The sequence below is a fragment of the Petromyzon marinus genome, chromosome 4 (genome assembly GCF_048934315.1).
Source record: "Petromyzon marinus isolate PM22_M1 ecotype Great Lakes invasive population chromosome 4, UKy_Petmar_22M1.pri1.0, whole genome shotgun sequence".
Taxonomy (NCBI): domain Eukaryota; kingdom Metazoa; phylum Chordata; class Hyperoartia; order Petromyzontiformes; family Petromyzontidae; genus Petromyzon; species Petromyzon marinus.
In genome coordinates, this window is record NC_133670.1 from 4,551,068 (window position 1) to 4,577,615 (window position 26,548).

Here is a 26,548-nt window from a genome sequence, read left to right on the forward strand (position 1 = left end):
TTTGGCAGAGTTGGTGTCACTGCCCGGGAAAGGAACATTAATGGTGATTTTGTGGAAAGTCAGGTGAAATGGGTGGTTGGTCAGACTGACCAGCACCCTGTGCTGTGTGGATCGCTCGTGGTTCTGGCCACCAATCGCCAAGCAAATTGGTTGCAGAGACTTCCACGTGTAGAGTGACTTCAGTTGTGTGCAACCGAGTTGCGCAACTGCTTGCACCGGCTGTGGCCGTGTGCGGAAAGCTAACTCGGGTCAAACCTGGGTTTCGAAGCGCGGTGTAGCGTTAACCATGACACTACCGCTCCACACAATCACACACACGCGAAGATCGACACCAAATACGTGCTCTGTTGCACCGCACAGCAACTCACACGCACACTGCAGTGTCCAATAACAACACAAATGTATTAATCATGACAACCACCTGCTCTGCCACTCAAAGCAATGTCCATCACATGGCCATCAACGCGACACATATAGTTCATCACGGTCACCCGACCAGCAGGAGTCACGTGTGTGAGCAGTCCGTGAATGTCGCCGGGCTATGGTGATGCAGTGGTGTGGGTTGGACAAGGGGCGGATGATGATGTCTGTCGTGGAAATCTGTGGAGCGGCACGGAACAAAAGTGGGACGGGTGGCCCAGTGTGGAGCAGGAGCCGCTCGGCTGGGACGAAGGTGGGGAGGAATCCACTGATCCGGTGGAGGCGTGGGGAGGAGGGCGGGACGCCGCGTGAAGCGCGACTCGTGGGAGTGGTGCCAGACAGAAGGGGCACCTGGGACTCCGTACGCGGGACCCCGGCCGTTGCACCTGGGCTGGGGGGGGATCCGCTGCCCTGCAGGTGGAGCGAGGCCGGGGGGAAGGTGCTCTCGGTCCGGGTGGATGGGACGAATCAATGCGGATGGAGTTGAGGATTCGAGAGGAGGTTTGCGGAGGCGGGGAGGAAGGCGGCTGTTGCGGGACTTGCGGTAACGCTGCCGTGAAGAATAGGGAGCAAAAGACTCGTGTGCCGGGCCCGGTCTGGTATCACGGTGGGGTGGAGGAACCCAGGGCTCTGGTGGAGGTGGAGGCAGGTGGAAAGCAGGGAGCTCCCAATCCTGGGGGTTAGCTTGATTACTCATGGGTGGAGGTGATGGTGCGAGTGGCGGTGGTGGCGATAGTGGTAGTGGAAGCGATGGCAGAAGTGGAGGTTGAGGCAATGGCAGGAGTGAAGGTGGAGTTGATGTCAGCAGTGGGGGTAGAGTTGATATCAGTGGTGGAGACAATGGCCTGAGTAGAGATGGAGGCGATGGCAGCAGTGGAGTTGAGGATTCGAGAGGAGGTTTGCGGAGGCGGGGAGGAAGGCGGCTGTTGCGGGACTTGCGGTAACGCTGCCGTGAAGAACAGGGAGCAAAAGACTCGTGTGCCGGGCCCGGTCTGGTATCACGGTGGGGTGGAGGAGCCCAGGGCTCTGGTGGAGGTGGAGGCAGGTGGAAAGCAGGGAGCTCCCAATCCTGGGGGTTAGCTTGATTACTCATGGGTGGAGGTGATGGTGCGAGTGGCGGTGGTGGCGATAGTGGCAGTGGAGGCGATGGCAGAAGTGAAGGTTGAGGCAATGGCAGGAGTGAAGGTGGAGTCGATGTCAGCAGTGGGGGTAGAGTTGACATCAGTGGTGGAGGCAATGGCCTGAGTAGAGATGGAGGCGATGGCAGCAGTGGAGCCGATGGCCCGATTGGAGGTGTAGGCGATGGCAGCAGTGGGGGCGATGTCCTGAGTAGAGATGGAGGCGATGGCCTGAGTAGAGGTAGAGGCGATGGCCTGAGTAGAGGTGGAGGCGATGGCCTGAGTTGAGGTGGAGACGATGGCCTGAGTAGAGGTGGAGGCGATGGCCCGAGTAGAGGTGGAGGCGATGGCCCGAGTGGAGGTGGAGGCGATGGCCTGAGTAGAGGTGGAGGCGATGGCCTGAGTAGAGGTGGAGGCGATGGCCTGAGTAGAGGTGGAGGCGATGGCCCGAGTGGAGGTGGAGGCGATGGCCTGAGTGGAGGTGGAGGCGATGGAAGCAGTGGAGGTGGAGTTGATATCAGTGGGGGAGGCGATGGCCTGAGTAGAGATGGAGACGATGTCCTGAGTGGAGGTGGAGGCGATGGCCTGAGTAGAGGTGGAGGCGATGGCCTGAGTTGAGGTGGAGACGATGGCATGAGTAGAGGTGGAGGCGATGGCCTGAGTAGAGATGGAGGCGATGGCCTGAGTAGAGGTGGAGGCGATGGCCTGAGTAGAGGTGGAGGCGATGGCCTGAGTAAAGGTAGAGGCAATGGCCTGAGTAGAGGTGGAGGCGATGGCCTGAGTAGAGGTGGAGGCGATGGCCCGAGTGGAGGTAGAGGCGATTGCCTGAGTGGAGGTGGAGGCGATGGCCTGAGTAGAGGTGGAGGCGATGGCCTGAGTGGAGGTGGAGGCGATGGCCTGAGTAGAGGTGGAGGCGATGGCCCGAGTGGAGGTGGAGAAGATGGCCCGAGTGGAGGTGGAGGCGATGGCCTGAGTGGAGGTGGAGGCGATGGAAGCAGTGGAGGTGGAGTTGATATCAGTGGGGGAGGCGATGGCCTGAGTAGAGATGGAGACGATGGCCTGAGTGGAGGTGGAGGCGATGGCCTGAGTAGAGGTGGAGGCGATGGCCTGAGTAGAGGTGGAGGCGATGGCCCGAGTGGAGGTGGAGGCGATGGCCCGAGTGGAGGTGGAGGCGATGGCCCGAGTGGAGGTGGAGGCGATGGAAGCATTGGAGGTGGAGTTGATATCAGTGGGGGAGGCGATGGCCTGAGTAGAGATGGAGGCGATGGCCTGAGTGGAGGTGGAGGCGATGGCAGCGGAGGAGGCGATGGCAGCGGTGGAGGCGATGGCCCGAGTAGAGATGGAGGCAATGGCCCGAGTGGAGGTGGAGGCGATGGCCTGAGTAGAGGTGGAGGCGATGGCCTGAGTAGAGGTGGAGGCGATGGCCTGAGTGGAGGTGGAGGCGATGGCCTGAGTAGAGGTGGAGGCGATGGCCCGAGTGGAGGTGGAGAAGATGGCCCGAGTGGAGGTGGAGGCGATGGCCTGAGTGGAGGTGGAGGCGATGGAAGCAGTGGAGGTGGAGTTGATATCAGTGGGGGAGGCGATGGCCTGAGTAGAGATGGAGGCAATGGCCCGAGTGGAGGTGGAGGCGATGGCCCCAGTGGGAGCGATGGCCTGAGTGGAGCTGGATTCTTCAGGTGAGGAGCACATCTCTGCTTGGTGCCGGGGCTGTTTCCCCTCCCCTGCGCCCGCCGCTTTCGTCTCCGCGCCGCGGCCATACGAGCCCAGGGACTCGGTGCTCGGCCGAGACCTCCACCTTTCTTTCTCTGCAGCGCCCGGGAAATCTTCCTCCTTCCGGTCCTCATCCTCATTCTCATCGCTCTCTGCAAAAGTTACGAAAAACATCAACGGCGTCATTAGCTGAATCTCCCTGCTCCGTGTCTGTGAGTGCGTTGTGACCCTGGGGACAGACTTGCGAGTTTGTTTTTTACGTTTTTGAGCCAGGAGGCCAGGATTGGGAAAAACTTGGGCCACTTTTCATCCAGGCAACTGGAGAGCAGCACAGACTAAGTCTTACTTACCAAACATTTAAACTAACAACAGCATACTCTTTGGTTTCTTTCGGTAAAATCACGTAGATAGAAAAATAACTAATAAAGTGAAACCTTGGATTGCGAGCATAATTCCTTCTGGAAACGTGCTCTTAATCCAAAGCACTCGTATATCAAAGCGAATTTCCCCCATAAGAAATAATGGAAACTCAGATGATTTGTTCCACAAACCAAAAATACCGTATTCATATAAAAAATATTAATACAAAATACCTTTTTATATTTTTATTATTTAATATAAAGTAATCAAATTTATTAATTACATTTAATCGTGGCTGGTGTGAGGGAGACGAGATAGAGGATGGTTATTGTGTAGGACGACTTTCACTTGCAGTACAGTTACTAAAGAACAGTCACTACACATGGACACAAAATAAAAAAATGCTTTACGCACACACACGTATTCACAACACTACAGTACTGTAGTAAACAGTATACACGTAGTCACAACACTATAGTACTGTAGTAAACAGTATACACGTGGTCACAACACTATAGTACTATAGTAAACAAGATAGGTTCGCACGGATGTTGACTATACGAGTGAGGCACACCGACTTAGACCGAGCATGGGAGACGATTACCCACAATCCCGCAGTATACACGTGGTCACAACACTATAGTACTATAGTAAACAGTATACACGTGGTCACAACACTATAGTACTGTAGTAAACAGTACACACGTGGTCACAACACTATAGTACTGTAGTAAACAGTATACACGTGGTCACAACACTATAGTACTATAGCAAATACAGTATACACGTGGTCACAACACTACAGTACTATAGTAAACAGTATACACGTGGTCACAACACTATAGTACTGTAGTAAACAGTACACACTTGGTCACAACACTATAGTACTGTAGTAAAGAGTATACACGTGGTCACAACACTATAGTACTGTAGTAAACAGTATACACGTGGTCACACTATAGTACTATAGTAAACAGTACACACGTGGTCACAACACTATAGTACTGTAGTAAACAGTATACACGTGGTCACAACACTATAGTACTGTAGTAAACATTACACACGTGATCACAACACTATAGTACTGTAGTAAACATTACACACGTGGTCACAACATTATAGTACTGTAGCAAACAGTGTACACGTGGTCACAACACTATAGTACTATAGTAAACAGTACACACGTGGTCACACCACTATAGTACTGTAGTAAACAGTATACACGTGGTCACAACATTATAGTACTATAGTAAACAGTATACACGTGGTCACAACACTATAGTACTATAGTAAACAGTATAGACGTGGTCACAACACTATAGTACTATAGTAAACAGTATACACGTGGTCACAACACTATAGTACTGTAGTAAACAGTATATACGTGGTCTCAACACTATAGTACTATAGTAAACAGTATACACGTGGTCACAACACTATAGTACTATAGTAAACAGTATACACGTGGTCACAACACTACAGTACTATAGTAAACAGTATACACTTGGTCACAACACTATAGTACTGTAGTAAACAGTATACACGTGGTCACAACACTATAGTACCATAGTAAACAGTATACACATGGTCACAACACTATAGTACTATAGGAAACAGTATACACGTGGTCACAACACTATAGTACTGTAGTAAACAGTATACACGTGGTCCCAACACTATAGTACTATAGTAAACAGTATACACGTGGTCACAACACTATAGTACTATAGTAAACAGTATACACGTGGTCACAACACTATAGTACTATAGTAAACAGTATACACGTGGTCACAACACTATAGTACTGTAGTAAACAGTATACACGTGGTCCCAACACTATAGTACTATAGTAAACAGTATACACGTGGTCACAAGACTATAGTACTGTAGTATACAGTATACACGTGGTCACAACACTACAGTACTATAGTAAACAGTATGCACGTGGTCACAACACTATAGTACTGTAGTAAACAGTATAGACGTGGTCACAACACTATAGTACTATAGTAAACAGTATACACATGGTCACAACAATATAGTACTATAGGAAACAGTATACACGTGGTCACAACACTATAGTACTGTAGTAAACAGTATACACGTGGTCCCAACACTATAGTACTATAGTAAACAGTATACACGTGGTCACAACACTATAGTACTGTAGTATACAGTATACACGTGGTCACAACACTACAGTACTATAGTAAACAGTATGCACGTGGTCACAACACTATAGTACTGTAGTAAACAGTATAGACGTGGTCACAACACTATAGTACTATAGTAAACAGTATACACATGGTCACAACACTATAGTACTATAGTAAACAGTATACACGTGGTCACAACACTATAGTACTGTAGTAAACAGTATACACGTGGTCCCAACACTATAGTACTATAGTAAACAGTATACACGTGGTCACAACACTATAGTACTGTAGTATACAGTATACACGTGGTCACAACACTACAGTACTATAGTAAACAGTATGCACGTGGTCACAACACTATAGTACTGTAGTAAACAGTATAGACGTGGTCACAACACTATAGTACTATAGTAAACAGTATACACATGGTCACAACACTATAGTACTATAGTAAACAGTATACACGTGGTCACAACACTATAGTACTGTAGTAAACAGTATACACGTGGTCACAACACTATAGTACTATAGTAAACAGTATACACATGGTCACAACACTATAGTACTATAGGAAACAGTATACACGTGGTCACAACACTATAGTACTGTAGTAAACAGTATGCACGTGGTCCCAACACTATAGTAATGTAGTAAACATTACACACGTGGTCACAACACTATAGTACTGTAGTAAACAGTGTACACGTGGTCACAACACTATAGTACTATAGTAAACAGTAAACACGTGGTCACAACACTATAGTACTATAGTAAACAGTATACACGTGGTCACAACACTATAGTACTGTAGTAAACAATATACACGTGGTCACAACACTATAGTACTATAGTAAACAGTAAACACGTGGTCACAACACTATAGTACTATAGTAAACAGTATACACGTGGTCACAACACTATAGTACTGTAGTAAACAGTATACACGTGGTCACAACACTATAGTACTGTAGTAAACCGTATACACGTGGTCACAACACTATAGTACTGTAGTAAGCAGTATACACGTGGTCACACTATAGTACTATAGTAAACAGTATACACGTGGTCACAACACTATAGTACTATAGTAAACAGTATACACGTGGTCACAACACTATAGTACTGTAGTAAACATTACACACGTGATCACAATACTATAGGACTGTAGTAAACATTACACACGTGGTCACAACACTATAGTACTGTAGCAAACAGTGTACACGTGGTCACAACACTATAGTACTATAGTAAACAGTACACACGTGGTCACACCACTATAAAACTGTAGTAAACAGTATACACGTGGTCACAACATTATAGTACTATAGTAAACAGTATACACGTGGTCACAACACTATAGTACTGTAGCAAACAGTATACACGTGGTCACAACACTATAGTACTGTAGTAAACAGTATACACGTGGTCCCAACACTATAGTACTATAGTAAACAGTATACACGTGGTCACAACACTATAGTACTGTAGTAAACAGTATACACGTGGTCCCAACACTATAGTACTATAGTAAACAGTATACACGTGGTCACAACTCTACAGTACTATAGTAAACAGTATACACTTGGTCACAACACTATAGTACTGTAGTAAACAGTATACACGTGGTCACAACACTATAGTACCATAGTAAACAGTATACACATGGTCACAACACTATAGTACTATAGGAAACAGTATACACGTGGTCACAACACTATAGTACTGTAGTAAACAGTATACACGTGGTCCCAACACTATAGTACTATAGTAAACAGTATACACGTGGTCACAGCACTATAGTACTATAGTAAACAGTATACACGTGGTCACAACACTATAGTACTGTAGTAAACAGTATACACGTGGTCACAACACTATAGTACCATAGTAAACAGTATACACATGGTCACAACACTATAGTACTATAGGAAACAGTATACACGTGGTCACAACACTATAGTACTGTAGTAAACAGTATACACGTGGTCACAACACTACAGTACTATAGTAAACAGTATGCACGTGGTCACAACACTATAGTACTGTAGTAAACAGTATAGACGTGGTCACAACACTATAGTACTATAGTAAACAGTATACACGTGGTCACAACACTATAGTACTGTAGTAAACAGTATACACGTGGTCCCAACACTATAGTACTATAGTAAACAGTATACACGTGGTCACAACACTATAGTACTGTAGTATACAGTATACACGTGGTCACAACACTACAGTACTATAGTAAACAGTATGCACGTGGTCACAACACTATAGTACTGTAGTAAACAGTATAGACGTGGTCACAAAACTATAGTACTATAGTAAACAGTATACACATGGTCACAACACTATAGTACTATAGGAAACAGTATACACGTGGTCACAACACTATAGTACTGTAGTAAACAGTATACACGTGGTCCCAACACTATAGTAAACAGTATACACGTGGTCACAACACTATAGTACTGTAGTATACAGTATACACGTGGTCACAACACTACAGTACTATAGTAAACAGTATGCACGTGGTCACAACACTATAGTACTGTAGTAAACAGTATAGACGTGGTCACAACACTATAGTACTATAGTAAACAGTATACACATGGTCACAACACTATAGTACTATAGTAAACAGTATACACGTGGTCACAACACTATAGTACTGTAGTAAACAGTATACACGTGGTCCCAACACTATAGTACTATAGTAAACAGTATACACGTGGTCACAACACTATAGTACTGTAGTATACAGTATACACGTGGTCACACCACTACAGACCTATAGTAAACAGTATGCACGTGGTCACAACACTATAGTACTGTAGTAAACAGTATAGACGTGGTCACAACACTATAGTACTATAGTAAACAGTATACACATGTTCACAACACTATAGTACTATAGTAAACAGTATACACGTGGTCACAACACTATAGTACTGTAGTAAACAGTATATACGTGGTCCCAACACTATAGTACTATAGTAAACAGTATACACGTGGTCACAACACTATAGTACTGTAGTAAACAGTATACACGTGGTCCCAACACTATAGTACTATAGTAAACAGTATACACGTGGTCACAACACTATAGTACTGTAGTAAACAGTATACACGTGGTCCCAACACTATAGTACTATAGTAAACAGTATACACGTGGTCAAAACACTATAGTACTATAGTAAACAGTATACACGTGGTCACAACACTATAGTACTATATTAAACAGTATACACGTGGTCACAACACCATAGTACTGTAGTAAACAGTATACACGTGGTCACAACACAAGCAATCGTCTTCAGGTGAAATAATACAGCAGGCGGACTGCTGAGACAGGAAGAAATGTAGCGAGAGAGCTACTGCAACCAAAGGTTACACTATATACGTTTGTGGTGGGATTTGCAAGTAAATGTAAGATCGCAGAGCAAGCACACCCCGGCTAATCCCTCGGCTACTCCGAGGGGGAGTGGGAGCGGAGGGGCTGCCGTAACGGGCGAGATAGTGGGGGTGAAATTTACAGAGGGTACAAGCTGATAGAAAGAGGATCAAACTCAGCAAACTTAGAAATGTAATGCAACTCATTGAGTCGGCCAACACAACAAATAATACTTTGCCTGGTTGATCACCGTCCTTCTCTGCTTGTGTGTCTCCCTGTGTGTGGGGAGCGGTGGTGCAGCTGTTAGCGCAACGCTGCGCTATGAACCTGGCGACCCGGGTTCGATTCCCGCTCACGGCCAACACCAGTGACGATTATCTGAACCGGTCCCGGGCCTCCCCTAGGTCGACTCAGCCTCAAATGAGTACCTGGTGCGGTGTGTAAACATCGCCACTAGGGAGACAAAGGCGGTCGGGCGTGGTGCTGGCCACCCACCCCCTCGTGTACTGTTCCGGCCTTCACAGGTGCTCGCTAACAGCACTTGCCCCTACAGTCTGTTCAGGCTATACGGGGGATCTTTGTGTCTCCCTGTCTGTGTTTGGTCTCTCTCTCTCAAATTTAGTTTCACCTGATGACGACTGCTTGAGTTGCAATCGAAACGTCGTATTCTATTATTTTGTTTATTTTTTCTACGTGACTTTACCGAAAGACCATTGAGTAACAACAGTGTTTTTACGAATCACAGCTAAGAGACAAACAACATTATATTTTCTATTAAACATAACATTTTAATAACATGTTAAAAATACTTTAAATCTCATCACTGCTCCTCATACTCAATCCGTGATCAGTGCCGGATTATCCTCGGAACAAAATAATCATTAGCTGTGGGCCCCGCACTTTCAAGCGCCCCGCGCTAAATGATCTCACCCTATAAATCCCCGTTCAGTGATTCTGTACTTGCTCTATTACTATAGTAAAATTACAATTACTTTACTATGCAAGTTAAAAACTTCGTGCTTTATAATTGTGTTTTTTATTTATTCTGGGCACCTTTATAATATAAGCTACAGGACCCGCACGAGCTTAATCCGGCACTGTCCGGGATACTGTTCCAGTGCCCAACCAGGCTGTTGAAGACACCGTGAGTGGAGTTGAGGGGGATCGGTGGAGGTGTGAAGGGGGCGAGTGATGCCGACGGGCTGCGAGGGGGTCATCCGAGAGGGTGCCCAGTGGGGAGATGAAGCAATGAAATCGCTCCACGTGCAGGTGCTGGGTGGATTACTGCACAGCGGCATCGTGGGAGGTGGCGACGGCTCGTGGAGGTCTCTACCCACTAGTGGATTGACCATGGCTGATGGTGGTGATGATGATGGATGTTGCTCACTCACTTGGCGACGTATGAAACGCCAGAGATGCACGGCGATGTGCAGGGTGTTCAGCAGCATGGTGGAGCTGATGGCCTCCTTGCAGCCGCTGTACAGCTGACCTACAGCGTGGAGCAGAGCAGGGAGCACGCTGTCCACAATGTCCTCACTGTGGCTACTGAACATCGGTCCCCAGGTGGCGACCCCTGCTGATGCAGAGACGTTCTTCATGAGTCCCGAGTAGTTGATCGTGGTGGTGGTGGTGGTGTTGGAGCCGTTGATGACCGAACCCCCACGCCGAGATCCTCCGAGGAGCTCCACCATCGGCTGCGTGAGCAGCAGAACCACAGTGAGGACAGCCGTGAAGATCGCCATGGTGGTGGTGGTGGCGAAGGTCTCTGAAGAACTCGAAGTGGAGGAGCAGCGTGGGGCGAGGTGGTTTCCTCTCCAGGAGCCGACTCCACTCTGACCTCTGCCGTGACGTCACCGGGCCATGACGTCACCGTGACGTCAGAGGTTTCCACGGCTCTTACGTCATTATAGCGTTTGGAACGTGGCTGTGCAATGGAACATCAACACGTGATGCACTACAACACTGTATTGTTTATAGAATTGTAATACAATACTAATTATTCACATCTGAGACAGAACATCGGCAGAGGAGGGAGCCTCACTCCTCACTTCTCCCAACCAGCTTAAAAGTCGCTACGAATCTTAACAGCGTTCATTGAAGCTCTGTGGATGTGTAGGCCTTACTTTAACATATATTTCTGTGACCAGTCACAAGCTAATCCCTTAGCTATTTCAATGCTAAATTACTAGTTGCCTCCGTGGATGTGTAGGTTTTTACTTTAACATAGCCATTTCCATGACCAGTCACAAGCTAATCCCTCAGCTATTTGCACAAGCTAATCCCTTAGCTATTTCAATGCTAAATTACTAGTTGCCTCTGTGGATGTGTAGGTTTTGACTTTAACATAGCCATTCCTGTGACCAGTCACAAGCTAATCCCTTAGCTATTTCAATGCTAAATTACTAGTTGCCTCTGTGGATGTGTCGGTTTTGACTTTAACATAGCCAATTCCGTGACCAGTCACAAGCTAATCCCTCAGCTATTGATATGTAAACCCCTTTGTCAAGGTGCCTTACTTCTCCCAACCAGCTTAAAAGTCGCTACGAATCTTAACATCGTTAATTGAAGCTCTGTCGTCCCGACAGTACTGTACCTTTCACCTAAAGACGGCCGCTTGCGTTGTGGCCAAAACGTCGTGAGAATTTTATTGTTTTTTTATTATTTTATTCTCATTCTACGTGACTTTACCGAAAGAACCAAAGAAAATAAAATAATAAAGATATAAAACAATAAAATTCCCCAAATCAAAATTCATATACTGTTGATTTATTCACTCCATCTCCGCAGTGGACACTGCCGGTTGTGTTCCTTCCTTAGCTCCCATTCCCACGTTAGTCTCGACCACCGGCCGTCATCACTTCAAGTTGTGTGTCCTGCCTCACCCCACCTTTGTAAACTAAAATTACGTCCTTAATTATATGAAGTCATATGAAGTCCAATTGACGTGTCCGTCTTCCAGTATCAGTGTAATTCTTAGGATGTGCATCATCTCTACGCTTCCTTGTGCATTTCTAAACATTGGTTCTACTTTCCGTTTGTGATGCATCTGTTTGAAAAAAACGTTCTGCTTAAGGCATATGGCTCAGTTACGTTTCATTATTAAATTAAGATAACAATAAGCACTTTGTTCTGCCCTGATACACCTCTCTTAATCATTTTCATCCGTCTTCCCCTTCAACAACCGCCCTACGTGTAGATGCACTTCTGTGTTTTCAAGGCTGTGTCCCTGTTCTTTTTGCGTTCAGTTTGTCATTCCCCCGCACCTCCAGTAAAGCATGGTTGGCTGCGTACGGTGCGAAAGAAGTTCACCATGCAAACATACGCTGCGTTGAAAAATGATTCTACTGACTGCAGACCAATCCTGGACAGATTTCTCAATACGAGTGCAATATCGAGGGTACAGATCAATACCAACTGAACACAGATGCTAATTCATGGACGGGTGGCAACTCTAGCCATGCCCATGCAAACATACACAACATCTTGACCATGAATCGCCTATGCGGCAGATTAAATGTCAAGCATTATACATTGAATTTCGATCTACTTTTGTTCGTTTTGATTTATTTTGGCGCAGTTTCAAGTAAGTATTTTTAATAGAATTATTGTATTGCCATTTACTGTATAATTGTGATAATAGACCAAGCACTGAGACATTGCCCAGGGTTGGTCTACAATCGAAAAGGTTGCAACCCCATAGCACACCCTCATGTGTTCCAGTGTTAACACATCGTATGTTTGTATCTTGAAATTCTTTCGCACCGTACGTAGCCCACCGCTCCCCCCACCACACACGTGCACAGCAGCTCCAGAGAGCGACTTTTGGGTCAGAGGTAGCCGCATTGTACTGGGGCCGTCCATAAATGAGGGGGGGGGGGGTTGAGAAATGTGACGTCACATCAAAATGCGCAACTTTAAATAAATATAGACAACACGTTCTACGTAATTAAATAGACTTTTTAATAAATATTTTCTCCTACAACATCAGAGTGCAGCGCCACATTAAATAAGCACCACGATGACAATAGTTTAAAGCGATATGAAGCATGCTTTATTTTGGGGGGGGGGCACAGCTTTGTACCGTCATATTTGAGGGGGGGCTCTGACTCTTCGTGACGCCGCGTGACGATGGGAGGGGGGGTCAAAAATCGTCTAAAATCGCGTGACGTCATTTATGGACGGCCCCCACAGCGTGAAATAGCGCAACAAACCGAACCCGCGTACAGCGAGGGAAGCCCTGGCTGGTTTATCATTCATTAATCTCCAGTTCAGTCACAAACGAATCTTTTAGAGCCGAAGGCGCGATCCAGTATCACGTTGGCATGCCGTGTCAACCCGTACGGGGTTACCCCGTATTGGTGTACAGGGAGATTGAGTTCTCAGGTCCATACGGCTTACTAGAGCCGTTTCAAAACGGGCAAAACAATGTTTTGTGTTTCTCCCCTTGTGATGGGACTTTGTAGGATGAACGTTGAGATTTGTAAGGGGCACGGGGTGACCAATAAGGTCTGAATTGGTCTGTAATAAGAGAGGCAATGGTTAGGGGTTGAGAGGTGTGCGTTGGCACTGCGTGCCACGTCGCGTTGTCATACAGCTGACACTCCGATGAGCAATGATTCGGCGACGCACGGTGCCAAAGGGGCCGTCCATAAATGACGTCACGCGACTTCTGACGATTTTTGACCCCAACCCCCCATTGTCACACGGCGTCACAAAAAGTCAGACCCCCCCCTCAAATATGACGTCACAAAGCTTTGGCCCCCCTCCCACCAAATAAAACATGCTTCAAATCGCTTTAAACTATTGTAATTGTAGTGCGTATTTAATGTGGCGCTGCACTCTGATGTTGTAGGAGAAAACATTTATTAAAAAGTATATTTAATTAAGTAGAACGTGTCGTCTATATTTATTTAAAGTTGCGCATTTTGATGTGACGTCACATTTCTCACCCCCCCCCCCCCTCGTCACACATCGTCACAAATGTCTGATCGCCCCCCCCCCAGGTGCGTGACGTCATTTATGGACGGCCCCAAAGACGTTCAACATTCGTGCGTATCCGCCGTGATGTGGGGCGAAGTAATATTCTAATCTTATTATCCGCGATGCCTGCAGGATTAGCTTTTTTCTTCTTCGTCTTCCAAAGCAGATTATTAATGAGAATATTGATGGCATTTCCCCCAGTGCATGTTGGCTGGGGAAGGGCTGTTTAAGACCCGCGGTGAACCCGCTCATCTCCACGTATCGGCATGAAATGATAAAATCGCAGATTTTCGGAAGCGCGTTCGTTTCAAGTGGATGCTTGTTGTCAACACCGCCATATTGACAGCACTCGCAATCATCCCATACTCAATTGAAACTCTTCTTAAGTAATTGCTTATTGTGTTTAGTTCCTTGTCCTTATCTCATACCTCCGATTAGCACGGTGGGCTACGTACGGTGCGAAAGAATTTCAAGATACAAACATACGATGTGTTAACACTGGAACACATGAGGGTGTGCTATGGGGTTGCCACCTTTTCGATTGTAGACCAACCCTGGAAAATGTCTCAGTGCTTGGTCTATTATCATAATTATACAGTAAATGACAATACAATAATTGTATAAAAAATTCTTACTTGAAACTGCTCCAAAATCAATCAAAACGAACAAAAGTAGATTGGAATTCAATGTAAAATGCTTGACATTTAATCTGCCGCATAGGCGATTCATGGTCAAGATGTTGTGTATGTTTGTATGGGCATGGCTAGAGTTGCCAACCGTCCGAGAAATAGCATCTGTGTTCAGGTCGTATTGATCTGTACCCTCGATATTGCACTCGTATTGAGAAATCTGTCCAGGTTTGGTCTGCTATCAGTAGAATCATTTTTCAACGCAGAGTATGTTTGCATGGTGAACTTCTTTCGCACCGTGCGCTGCCAACCATGCTTTAATGGAGGTGCGGGGGAATGACAAACTGAACGCAAAAAGAACAGGGACACAGCCTTGAAAACACAGAAGTGCATTTGCACGTAGGGCGGTTGTTGAAGGGGAAGAGGGATGAAAATTATTAAGAGAGGCGTATCAGGGCAGAGCAAAGTGCTTATTATTATCTTAACTTAATAATGAAACGTAACTGAGCCATATGCCTTAAGCAGAACGTTTTTTTTCAAACAGATGCATCACAAACAGAAAATAGAACCAATGTTTAGAAATGCACAAGGAAGCGTAGAGATGATGCGCATCCTAAGAACAACACTGATACTGGAAGACGGACACGTCAATTGGACTTCATATGCAAATTAAGGACGTAATTTTAGTTTAGAAAGGTGGGGTGAGGCAGGACACACAACTTGAAGTGATGACGGCCGGTGGTCGAGACTAACGTGGGAATGGGAGCTAAGGAAGGAACACAACCGGCAGTGTCCACTGCGGAGATGGAGTGAATAAATCAACAGTATATGAATTTTGATTTGGAGAATTTTATTGTTTTATATCTTTATTATTTTATTTTCTTTGGTTCTTTCGGTAAAGTCACGTAGAATGAGAATAAAATAATAAAATGACACGATAAAATTCTCACGACGTTTTGGCCACAACGCAAGCGGCCGTCTTTAGGTGAAAGGTACAGAACTGTCGGGACGACAGAGCTTCAATTAACGATGTTAAGATTCGTAGAGACTTTTAAGCTGGTTGGGATAAGTGAAGCACCTTGACAAAGGGGTTTACATATCAATAGCTGAGGGATTAGCTTGTGACTGGTCACGGAATTGGCTATGTTAAAGTCAAAACCTACACATCCACAGAGGCAACTAGTAATTTAGCATTGAAATAGCTAAGGGATTAGCTTGTGACTGGTCACAGGAATGGCTATGTTAAAGTCAAAATCTACACATCCACAGAGGCAACTAGTAATTTAGCATTGAAATAGCTAAGGGATTGGCTTGTGCAAATAGCTGAGGGATTATCTTTATTATTTTATTGTTTCCCTTCTACGTGACTTTACCGAAAGAACCAAGAATATAGTATATGAATTAGATCATTTATTTATTTTGCTAACTTTACAATTAATCGTACATTTTAATTGTACTAGTTTAATGTCTTCAGGTTTAGTTTCTAATTCTCTAGGATAAAACAAGTTATTTTGTCAAAAAGAATGACGTTAATTGGCGCATACATTGAAAGTGCAATTTTAAATTAACTGTGTCAGTCTTCAAATACTGTTCTGGTTATTCCCACCTTGTTGGTGTCCCTATTGTCTCCTGCACCCACTAACAACGGAGTTATTGTTGGGATGGAGAGAAGCACAGCCAGCAACCAGCCACGAAACTCGAGACATAGAATATATTAATAGCAGCATGACTTACACTGCTACAGCAGCGAGGTGGTCATGTAACTATTTACATTCTCTGTGTCGCAAACATTAAATGGCAACTAATCTTTCCGTGGTACGCTTGTCCCCACGATTTGAGGACCAATTCCTTAGCGAAGGATTTACTACCAATTGAAGGATGATACAAGTGAAATGTGAAGTGGTAAGATTGATCTTAGATCATTGCAAGCCAATCCCAGATTCTGAGTGCGGAGTGACTCGGCAGGGCCGACGGCGTGAGCCTGGCACCTTGGGAGTTGTCATGGTCAGGGAGCAATGAGGCCGCGTTACCGGTTGTCTTAGTTTTGGGGAATTCTGTGTCCAGAACTCTGGTCCACAGTAACGATGAAACAAACACAATGTAGAAAAAAAGAACAGTTGCAACTCTTGCAGGAAAATGAAAGGTATTTTATTACAAAAAACAAACATCATTTACCATTCACACAAACAGTATAGTATTATAGTAGTTCGAAAATTAGACTGTGGAAAATAGTCATGTGTAATGATGAAAAATAATTAAAGATAACATTTATCATTATCTTATTGCAATATATGAACGTGTAATGGCAAATTAAAACGATGCGATACAATTTGACAATCCTTTACAGCGATACACTTAATCCAATGAAGTTGAATGTGAACGCTGAAACACGTAAATATTACTGAACATAGCGTGGATAGAAGAAACTGCTCTTTGTTTTTTTCGGTAAAGTCACGTAGAAATAAGAAATAATAAAATAAAATTACAGAATAGCATATTCCCTGGCAGTAGCTACGAGCAGATGCCAGGGGCAGCCAGAAGCGTCCAGAATGACGCAGCTGCTCCCAGGGGCTTACATCATCCGCCCAGAATCAAGAGCGTGACTCGTGTCTCAGGCTGCAGTTTATGACAAGTTCACTACAATAGCATTTAGTTCACCCTGCCAATGTGTAAGTATCAAACCATAACATTACGTATATTTTAAAAATAACCATTGTACAGAATTGATAGTTTTTTATTAATTAAGTTAAATGTAAGGGACATTCGTTGTTTTTGTGTGACTCAGTCTTTCCTGATAAGGCTGATGATGTCATTGTGCTGTGTAAGCGAGAATTTAAGTTTCGGTTTGTATCACCCTTCAAAGTGTAGTAATTTCAGTTAAATATAGAAGAGCACATCACTCTGTTTTACATTCATTATGAGTGCTGAGTGAATTCCATGGCAGTAAACTGCTCACAAACTGCACCCTGAGACACGAGTCACGCTCTAGATTCTGTGCGGATGGAGGAAGCCCCTGGGAGCAGCTGCGTCATTCTGGACGCTTCTGGCTCCCCCTGGCATCTGCTCGTAGCTACTGCCAGGGCTATAAAAGCAGCTCCTGTAGCTGCACTGGCAGAACATCGGCGGAGGAGGGAGCAGCGCTCACAGCTGAAGCGAGCCTCACTGTGAAGCACATCAACAAGCATGGCCCTGAGTGTTTACTTCCCTGCGATGCACGTGATGGAGAGGAGCGTCTGGCCAGGCTGGCCGGTCTGGAACCCCCGCGGTGAAAGTCTCTTCCAGCAGCTGCAGCGAGACATGAGGAGCGAGATCGAGAGGATGGAGAGAATCTTCCGTGGAGTCGATCAGCTCAGCAGCCACACTCGGGCCCCGGGCAGCCACGGAGACGCACTGCTGCAGCAGCCGGCCGTGAGCAGTGGGTTCCAGATTGAAGATCCACAGGAGCAGGGAGGCGGGTTTGTCGCGTCCCTGGACGTGCAGGACTTCTCCCCACAGGACCTGGCCGTGAAGGTGTCTGGAGACAAGCTGGTGGTGGCCGGACGGCGCGAGGTGAAGAGCGGAGAAGTCAGCAGCGGCAGCTACAGCCACAGCTGCCAGGAGTTCCACAGGGAGACGCAGCTGCCCAGGGACGTGGACCCGCAGAGCGTGAGCTGCTGCTTGACTGAAGACGGGAAGCTGAAGTTCAAGGCTCAGCGCCGCGCCCTCCCTGCAGCGGCCGAGAGGGTGGTGGTCATTGAGCAGCCAGCGACAGCGACTCCTGGCACGGCCTCTCAGTCCACTGGCACCACTCACGCGTAGAGTGGCGCCTGGAGCATCCATTCCAACAACCTGCTTCATTGATGTTTTAATTGTGTGGATATTTAGTTAAATCAGTTTCTTCTATCCACGCTCTGTTCAGTAATATATACGTGTTTCAGCGTTTACATTCAACTTCATTGGATTAAGTGTATCGCTGTAAAGGATTGTCAAATTGTATCGCATCGTTTTAATTTGCCATTACACGTTCATATATTGCAATAAGATAATGATAAATGTTATCTTCAAGTATTTTTCATCATTACACATGACTATTTTCCACAGTCTAATTTTCGAACTACTATAATACTATAGTGTTTGTGTGAATTTTAATGATGTTTGTTTTTTGTAATAAAATGCCTTTCAATTTCCGTATTCGTGTACAGGGAAATTGATTTTTCAGGTCCATACGGCTTACTACAGCCGTTTTATAACGGGCAAAACAATGTTTTGTGTTTTTCCCCTTGTGATGGGACTTTGTAGGATGAACGTTGAGATTTGTAAGGGGCACGGGGTGACCAATAAGGTCTGAATTGGTCTGTAATAAGAGAGGCAATGGTTAGGGGTTGACAGGTGTAAGTTGGCACTGCGTGCCACGTCGCGTTGTCATACAGCTGGCACTCCGATGAGCAATGATTCAGCGACGCACGGTGCCAAAGGGGCCGTCCATAAATGACGTCACGCGATTTTTGACCCCCCCCCCCCATCGTCACACGGCGTCACAAAAAGTCAGACCCCCCCCTCAAATATGACGTCACAAAGCTTTGGCCCCCCTCCCACCAAATAAAACATGCTTCAAATCGCTTTAAACTATTGTAATTGTAGTGCGTATTTAATGTGGCGCTGCACTCTGATGTTGTAGGAGAAAACATTTATTAAAAAGTATATTTAATTAAGTAGAACGTGTCGTCTATATTTATTTAAAGTTGCGCATTTTGATGTGACGTCACATTTCTCACCCCCCCCCCCCCTCGTCACACATCGTCACAAATGTCTGATCGCCCCCCCCCCAGGTGCGTGACGTCATTTATGGACGGCCCCAAAGACGTTCAACATTCGTGCGTATCCGCCGTGATGTGGGGCGAAGTAATATTCTAATCTTATTATCCGCGATGCCTGCAGGATTAGCTTTTTTCTTCTTCGTCTTCCAAAGCAGATTATTAATGAGAATATTGATGGCATTTCCCCCAGTGCATGTTGGCTGGGGAAGGGCTGTTTAAGACCCGCGGTGAACCCGCTCATCTCCACGTATCGGCATGAAATGATAAAATCGCAGATTTTCGGAAGCGCGTTCGTTTCAAGTGGATGCTTGTTGTCAACACCGCCATATTGACAGCACTCGCAATCATCCCATACTCAATTGAAACTCTTCTTAAGTAATTGCTTATTGTGTTTAGTTCCTTGTCCTTATCTCATACCTCCGATTAGCACGGTGGGCTACGTACGGTGCGAAAGAATTTCAAGATACAAACATACGATGTGTTAACACTGGAACACATGAGGGTGTGCTATGGGGTTGCCACCTTTTCGATTGTAGACCAACCCTGGAAAATGTCTCAGTGCTTGGTCTATTATCATAATTATACAGTAAATGACAATACAATAATTGTATAAAAAATTCTTACTTGAAACTGCTCCAAAATCAATCAAAACGAACAAAAGTAGATTGGAATTCAATGTAAAATGCTTGACATTTAATCTGCCGCATAGGCGATTCATGGTCAAGATGTTGTGTATGTTTGTATGGGCATGGCTAGAGTTGCCAACCGTCCGAGAAATAGCATCTGTGTTCAGGTCGTATTGATCTGTACCCTCGATATTGCACTCGTATTGAGAAATCTGTCCAGGTTTGGTCTGCTATCAGTAGAATCATTTTTCAACGCAGAGTATGTTTGCATGGTGAACTTCTTTCGCACCGTGCGCTGCCAACCATGCTTTAATGGAGGTGCGGGGGAATGACAAACTGAACGCAAAAAGAACAGGGACACAGCCTTGAAAACACAGAAGTGCATTTGCACGTAGGGCGGTTGTTGAAGGGGAAGAGGGATGAAAATTATTAAGAGAGGCGTATCAGGGCAGAGCAAAGTGCTTATTATTATCTTAACTTAATAATGAAACGTAACTGAGCCATATGCCTTAAGCAGAACGTTTTTTTTTTCAAACAGATGCATCACAAACAGAAAATAGAACCAATGTTTAGAAATGCACAAGGAAGCGTAGAGATGATGCGCATCCTAAGAACAACACTGATACTGGAAGACGGACACGTCAATTGGACTTCATATGCAAATTAAGGACGTAATTTTAGTTTAGAAAGGTGGGGTGAGGCAGGACACACAACTTGAAGTGATGACGGCCGGTGGTCGAGACTAACGTGGGAATGGGAGCTAAGGAAGGAACACAACCGGCAGTGTCCACTGCGGAGATGGAGTGAATAAATCAACAGTATATGAATTTTGATTTGGAGAATTTTATTGTTTTATATCTTTATTATTTTATTTTCTTTGGTTCTTTCGGTAAAGTCACGTAGAATGAGAATAAAATAATAAAATGACACGATAAAATTCTCACGACGTTTTGGCCACAACGCAAGCGGCCGTCTTTAGGTGAAAGGTACAGAACTGTCGGGACGACAGAGCTTCAATTAACGATGTTAAGATTCGTAGAGACTTTTAAGCTGGTTGGGATAAGTGAAGCACCTTGACAAAGGGGTTTACATATCAATAGCTGAGGGATTAGCTTGTGACTGGTCACGGAATTGGCTATGTTAAAGTCAAAACCTACACATCCACAGAGGCAACTAGTAATTTAGCATTGAAATAGCTAAGGGATTAGCTTGTGACTGGTCACAGGAATGGCTATGTTAAAGTCAAAATATACACATCCACAGAGGCAACTAGTAATTTAGCATTGAAATAGCTAAGGGATTGGCTTGTGCAAATAGCTGAGGGATTATCTTTATTATTTTATTGTTTCCCTTCTACGTGACTTTACCGAAAGAACCAAGAATATAGTATATGAATTAGATCATTTATTTATTTTGCTAACTTTACAATTAATCGTACATTTTAATTGTACTAGTTTAATGTCTTCAGGTTTAGTTTCTAATTCTCTAGGATAAAACAAGTTATTTTGTCAAAAAGAATGACGTTAATTGGCGCATACATTGAAAGTGCAATTTTAAATTAACTGTGTCAGTCTTCAAATACTGTTCTGGTTATTCCCACCTTGTTGGTGTCCCTATTGTCTCCTGCACCCACTAACAACGGAGTTATTGTTGGGATGGAGAGAAGCACAGCCAGCAACCAGCCACGAAACTCGAGACATAGAATATATTAATAGCAGCATGACTTACACTGCTACAGCAGCGAGGTGGTCATGTAACTATTTACATTCTCTGTGTCGCAAACATTAAATGGCAACTAATCTTTCCGTGGTACGCTTGTCCCCACGATTTGAGGACCAATTCCTTAGCGAAGGATTTACTACCAATTGAAGGATGATACAAGTGAAATGTGAAGTGGTAAGATTGATCTTAGATCATTGCAAGCCAATCCCAGATTCTGAGTGCGGAGTGACTCGGCAGGGCCGACGGCGTGAGCCTGGCACCTTGGGAGTTGTCATGGTCAGGGAGCAATGAGGCCGCGTTACCGGTTGTCTTAGTTTTGGGGAATTCTGTGTCCAGAACTCTGGTCCACAGTAACGATGAAACAAACACAATGTAGAAAAAAAGAACAGTTGCAACTCTTGCAGGAAAATGAAAGGTATTTTATTACAAAAAACAAACATCATTTACCATTCACACAAACAGTATAGTATTATAGTAGTTCGAAAATTAGACTGTGGAAAATAGTCATGTGTAATGATGAAAAATAATTAAAGATAACATTTATCATTATCTTATTGCAATATATGAACGTGTAATGGCAAATTAAAACGATGCGATACAATTTGACAATCCTTTACAGCGATACACTTAATCCAATGAAGTTGAATGTGAACGCTGAAACACGTAAATATTACTGAACATAGCGTGGATAGAAGAAACTGCTCTTTGTTTTTTTCGGTAAAGTCACGTAGAAATAAGAAATAATAAAATAAAATTACAGAATAGCATATTCCCTGGCAGTAGCTACGAGCAGATGCCAGGGGCAGCCAGAAGCGTCCAGAATGACGCAGCTGCTCCCAGGGGCTTACATCATCCGCCCAGAATCAAGAGCGTGACTCGTGTCTCAGGCTGCAGTTTATGACAAGTTCACTACAATAGCATTTAGTTCACCCTGCCAATGTGTAAGTATCAAACCATAACATTACGTATATTTTAAAAATAACCATTGTACAGAATTGATAGTTTTTTATTAATTAAGTTAAATGTAAGGGACATTCGTTGTTTTTGTGTGACTCAGTCTTTCCTGATAAGGCTGATGATGTCATTGTGCTGTGTAAGCGAGAATTTAAGTTTCGGTTTGTATCACCCTTCAAAGTGTAGTAATTTCAGTTAAATATAGAAGAGCACATCACTCTGTTTTACATTCATTATGAGTGCTGAGTGAATTCCATGGCAGTAAACTGCTCACAAACTGCACCCTGAGACACGAGTCACGCTCTAGATTCTGAGCGGATGGAGGAAGCCCCTGGGAGCAGCTGCGTCATTCTGGACGCTTCTGGCTCCCCCTGGCATCTGCTCGTAGCTACTGCCAGGGCTATAAAAGCAGCTCCTGTAGCTGCACTGGCAGAACATCGGCGGAGGAGGGAGCAGCGCTCACAGCTGAAGCGAGCCTCACTGTGAAGCACATCAACAAGCATGGCCCTGAGTGTTTACTTCCCTGCGATGCACGTGATGGAGAGGAGCGTCTGGCCAGGCTGGCCGGTCTGGAACCCCCGCGGTGAAAGTCTCTTCCAGCAGCTGCAGCGAGACATGAGGAGCGAGATCGAGAGGATGGAGAGAATCTTCCGTGGAGTCGATCAGCTCAGCAGCCACACTCGGGCCCCGGGCAGCCACTGAGACGCACTGCTGCAGCAGCCGGCCGTGAGCAGTGGGTTCCAGATTGAAGATCCACAGGAGCAGGGAGGCGGGTTTGTCGCGTCCCTGGACGTGCAGGACTTCTCCCCACAGGACCTGGCCGTGAAGGTGTCTGGAGACAAGCTGGTGGTGGCCGGACGGCGCGAGGTGAAAAGCGGAGAAGTCAGCAGCGGCAGCTACAGCCACAGCTGCCAGGAGTTCCACAGGGAGACGCAGCTGCCCAGGGACGTGGACCCGCAGAGCGTGAGCTGCTGCTTGACTGAAGACGGGAAGCTGAAGTTCAAGGCTCAGCGCCGCGCCCTCCCTGCAGCGGCCGAGAGGGTGGTGGTCATTGAGCAGCCAGCGACAGCGACTCCTGGCACGGCCTCTCAGTCCACTGGCACCACTCACGCGTAGAGTGGCGCCTGGAGCATCCATTCCAACAACCTGCTTCATTGATGTTTTAATTGTGTGGATATTTAGTTAAATCAGTTTCTTCTATCCACGCTCTGTTCAGTAATATTTACGTGTTTCAGCGTTTACATTCAACTTCATTGGATTAAGTGTATCGCTGTAAAGGATTGTCAAATTGTATCGCATCGTTTTAATTTGCCATTACACGTTCATATATTGCAATAAGATAATGATAAATGTTATCTTCAAGTATTTTTCATCATTACACATGACTATTTTCCACAGTCTAATTTTCGAACTACTATAATACTATAGTGTTTGTGTGAATTTTAATGATGTTTGTTTTTTGTAATAAAATGCCTTTCAATTTCCGTATTCGTGTACAGGGAAATTGATTTTTCAGGTCCATACGGCTTACTACAGCCGTTTTATAACGGGCAAAACAATGTTTTGTGTTTTTCCCCTTGTGATGGGACTTTGTAGGATGAACGTTGAGATTTGTAAGGGGCACGGGGTGACCAATAAGGTCTGAATTGGTCTGTAATAAGAGAGGCAATGGTTAGGGGTTGACAGGTGTAAGTTGGCACTGCGTGCCACGTCGCGTTGTCATACAGCTGGCACTCCGATGAGCAATGATTCAGCGACGCACGGTGCCAAAGGGGCCGTCCATTAATGACGTCACGCGATTTTTGACCCCCCCCCCCCCATCGTCACACGGCGTAACAAAAAGTCAGACCCCCCCCCCCTCAAATATGACGTCACAAAGCTCTGCCCCCCCCCAAAAAAACATGCTTCAAATCGCTTTAAACTATTGTCATTGTAGTGCGTATTTAATGTGGCGCTGCACTCTGATGTTGTAGGAGAAAACATTTATTAAAAAGTATATTTATTAAGTAGAACGTGTTGTCTGTATTTATTTAAAGTTGCGCATTTTGATGTGACGTCACATTTCTCAGCCCCCCCCCTCGTCACACATCGTCACAAATATCTGACCCCCCCCCGCCCCCCCTAGGTGCGTGATGTCATTTATGGACGGCGCCAGTACAATGCGGCTACCTCTGACCCAAAAGTCGCTCTCTGGAGTTGCTGTGCGCGTGTGTGGTGGGGGGAGCGGTGGCGCAGCGGTTAGCGCACTGCACTCTGAACCCCGACTACACGAGTTCGAATCCTGGGTCCCCCTTCCCCCTAGGTCGACTCAGCCTCAAATGAGTACCTGGTGCGCGGTGTGTAGTAAACATCGCCACTGGGGGAGACAAAGGCGGCCGGGCGTGGTGTTGGCCAACCACCCCGTCGTGTGCCACAGTGCCGATCTTAATCGGTGCTGCCACTCGCTAACAGCACTTGCCCCAACAGTCTGTCACAGGCTACACGGGGGATCTTTGTCTTTGTTGGACTGTGAGCGCTGTGCCCCAGTGTTTTTATGTATTTGGAACGTCGCCGGCTGTGTCCACGCTGTTCACTTCCCGACGTAACATGGCGGAATGTTCCTCCACGTCGTTGACTTCCCCACATAACATGGCTGACTCTGTCTCCACGGTGTTTACTTCCCCACGTAACATGGCTGACTGCCTCCACAGTGTTCACTTCCCCACGTAACATGGCTGACTACCTCCACAGTGTTCACTTCCCCACGTAACATGGCTGACTGCCTCCACGGTGTTCACTTCCCCACGTAACATGGCTGACTGCCTCCACGGTGTTCACTTCCCCACGTAACATGGCTGACTGCCTCCACGGTGTTCACTTCCCCACGTAACATGGCTGACTACCTCCACAGTGTTCACTTCCCCACGTAACATGGCTGACTGCCTCCACAGTGTTCATTTCCCCACGTAACATGGCTGACTGCCTCCACGGTGTTCACTTCCCCACGTAACATGGCTGACTACCTCCACAGTGTTCACTTCCCCACGTAACATGGCTGACTGCCTCCACAGTGTTCATTTCCCCACGTAACATGGCTGACTGCCTCCACGGTGTTTACTTCCCCACGTAACATGGCTGACTACCTCCACGGTGTTTACTTCCCCACGTAACATAACTGACTGCCTCCACAGTGTTCACTTCCCCACGTAACATGGCTGACTCTGTCTCCACAGTGTTTTACTTCCCCACGTAACATGGCTGACTGCCTCCACAGTGTTCACTTCCCCACGTAACATGGCTGACTGTGCCTCCACGGTATTTACTTCCCCACGTAACATGGCTAACTGTGCCTCCACGGTGTTTACTTCCCCACGTAACATGGCTGACTGTGCCTCTACGGTGTTCACTTCCCCACGTAACATGGCTGACTCTGTCTCCACAGTGTTTACTTCCCCACGTAACATGGCTGACTGTGCCTCTACGGTGTTCAATTCCCCACGTAACATGGCTGACTCTGTCTCCACAGTGTTTACTTCCCCACGTAACATGGCTGACTGTGCCTCTACGGTGTTCACTTCCCCACGTAACATGGCTGACTCTGTCTCCACAGTGTTTACTTCCCCACGTAACATGGCTGACTGTGCCTCTACGGTGTTCAATTCCCCACGTAACATGGCTGACTGTGCCTCCACACACTC

General features: G+C 45.7%; 1 protein-coding gene across 1 annotated transcript in view; it reads right to left on the reverse strand.

Moving 5' to 3' along the window:
- Window positions 1-25,501, reverse strand: part of LOC142906426 (uncharacterized) — a 74,694-nt gene extending 49,193 nt beyond the window's left edge. Inside the window, exon 1 of the mRNA XM_076054127.1 lies at window positions 25,453-25,501. Within this exon, the coding sequence (XP_075910242.1) occupies window positions 25,453-25,501 (49 nt within the window). The remainder of the gene's footprint in view (window positions 1-25,452) is intronic.
- Between the last annotated feature and the right edge of the window lie 1,047 nt (window positions 25,502-26,548).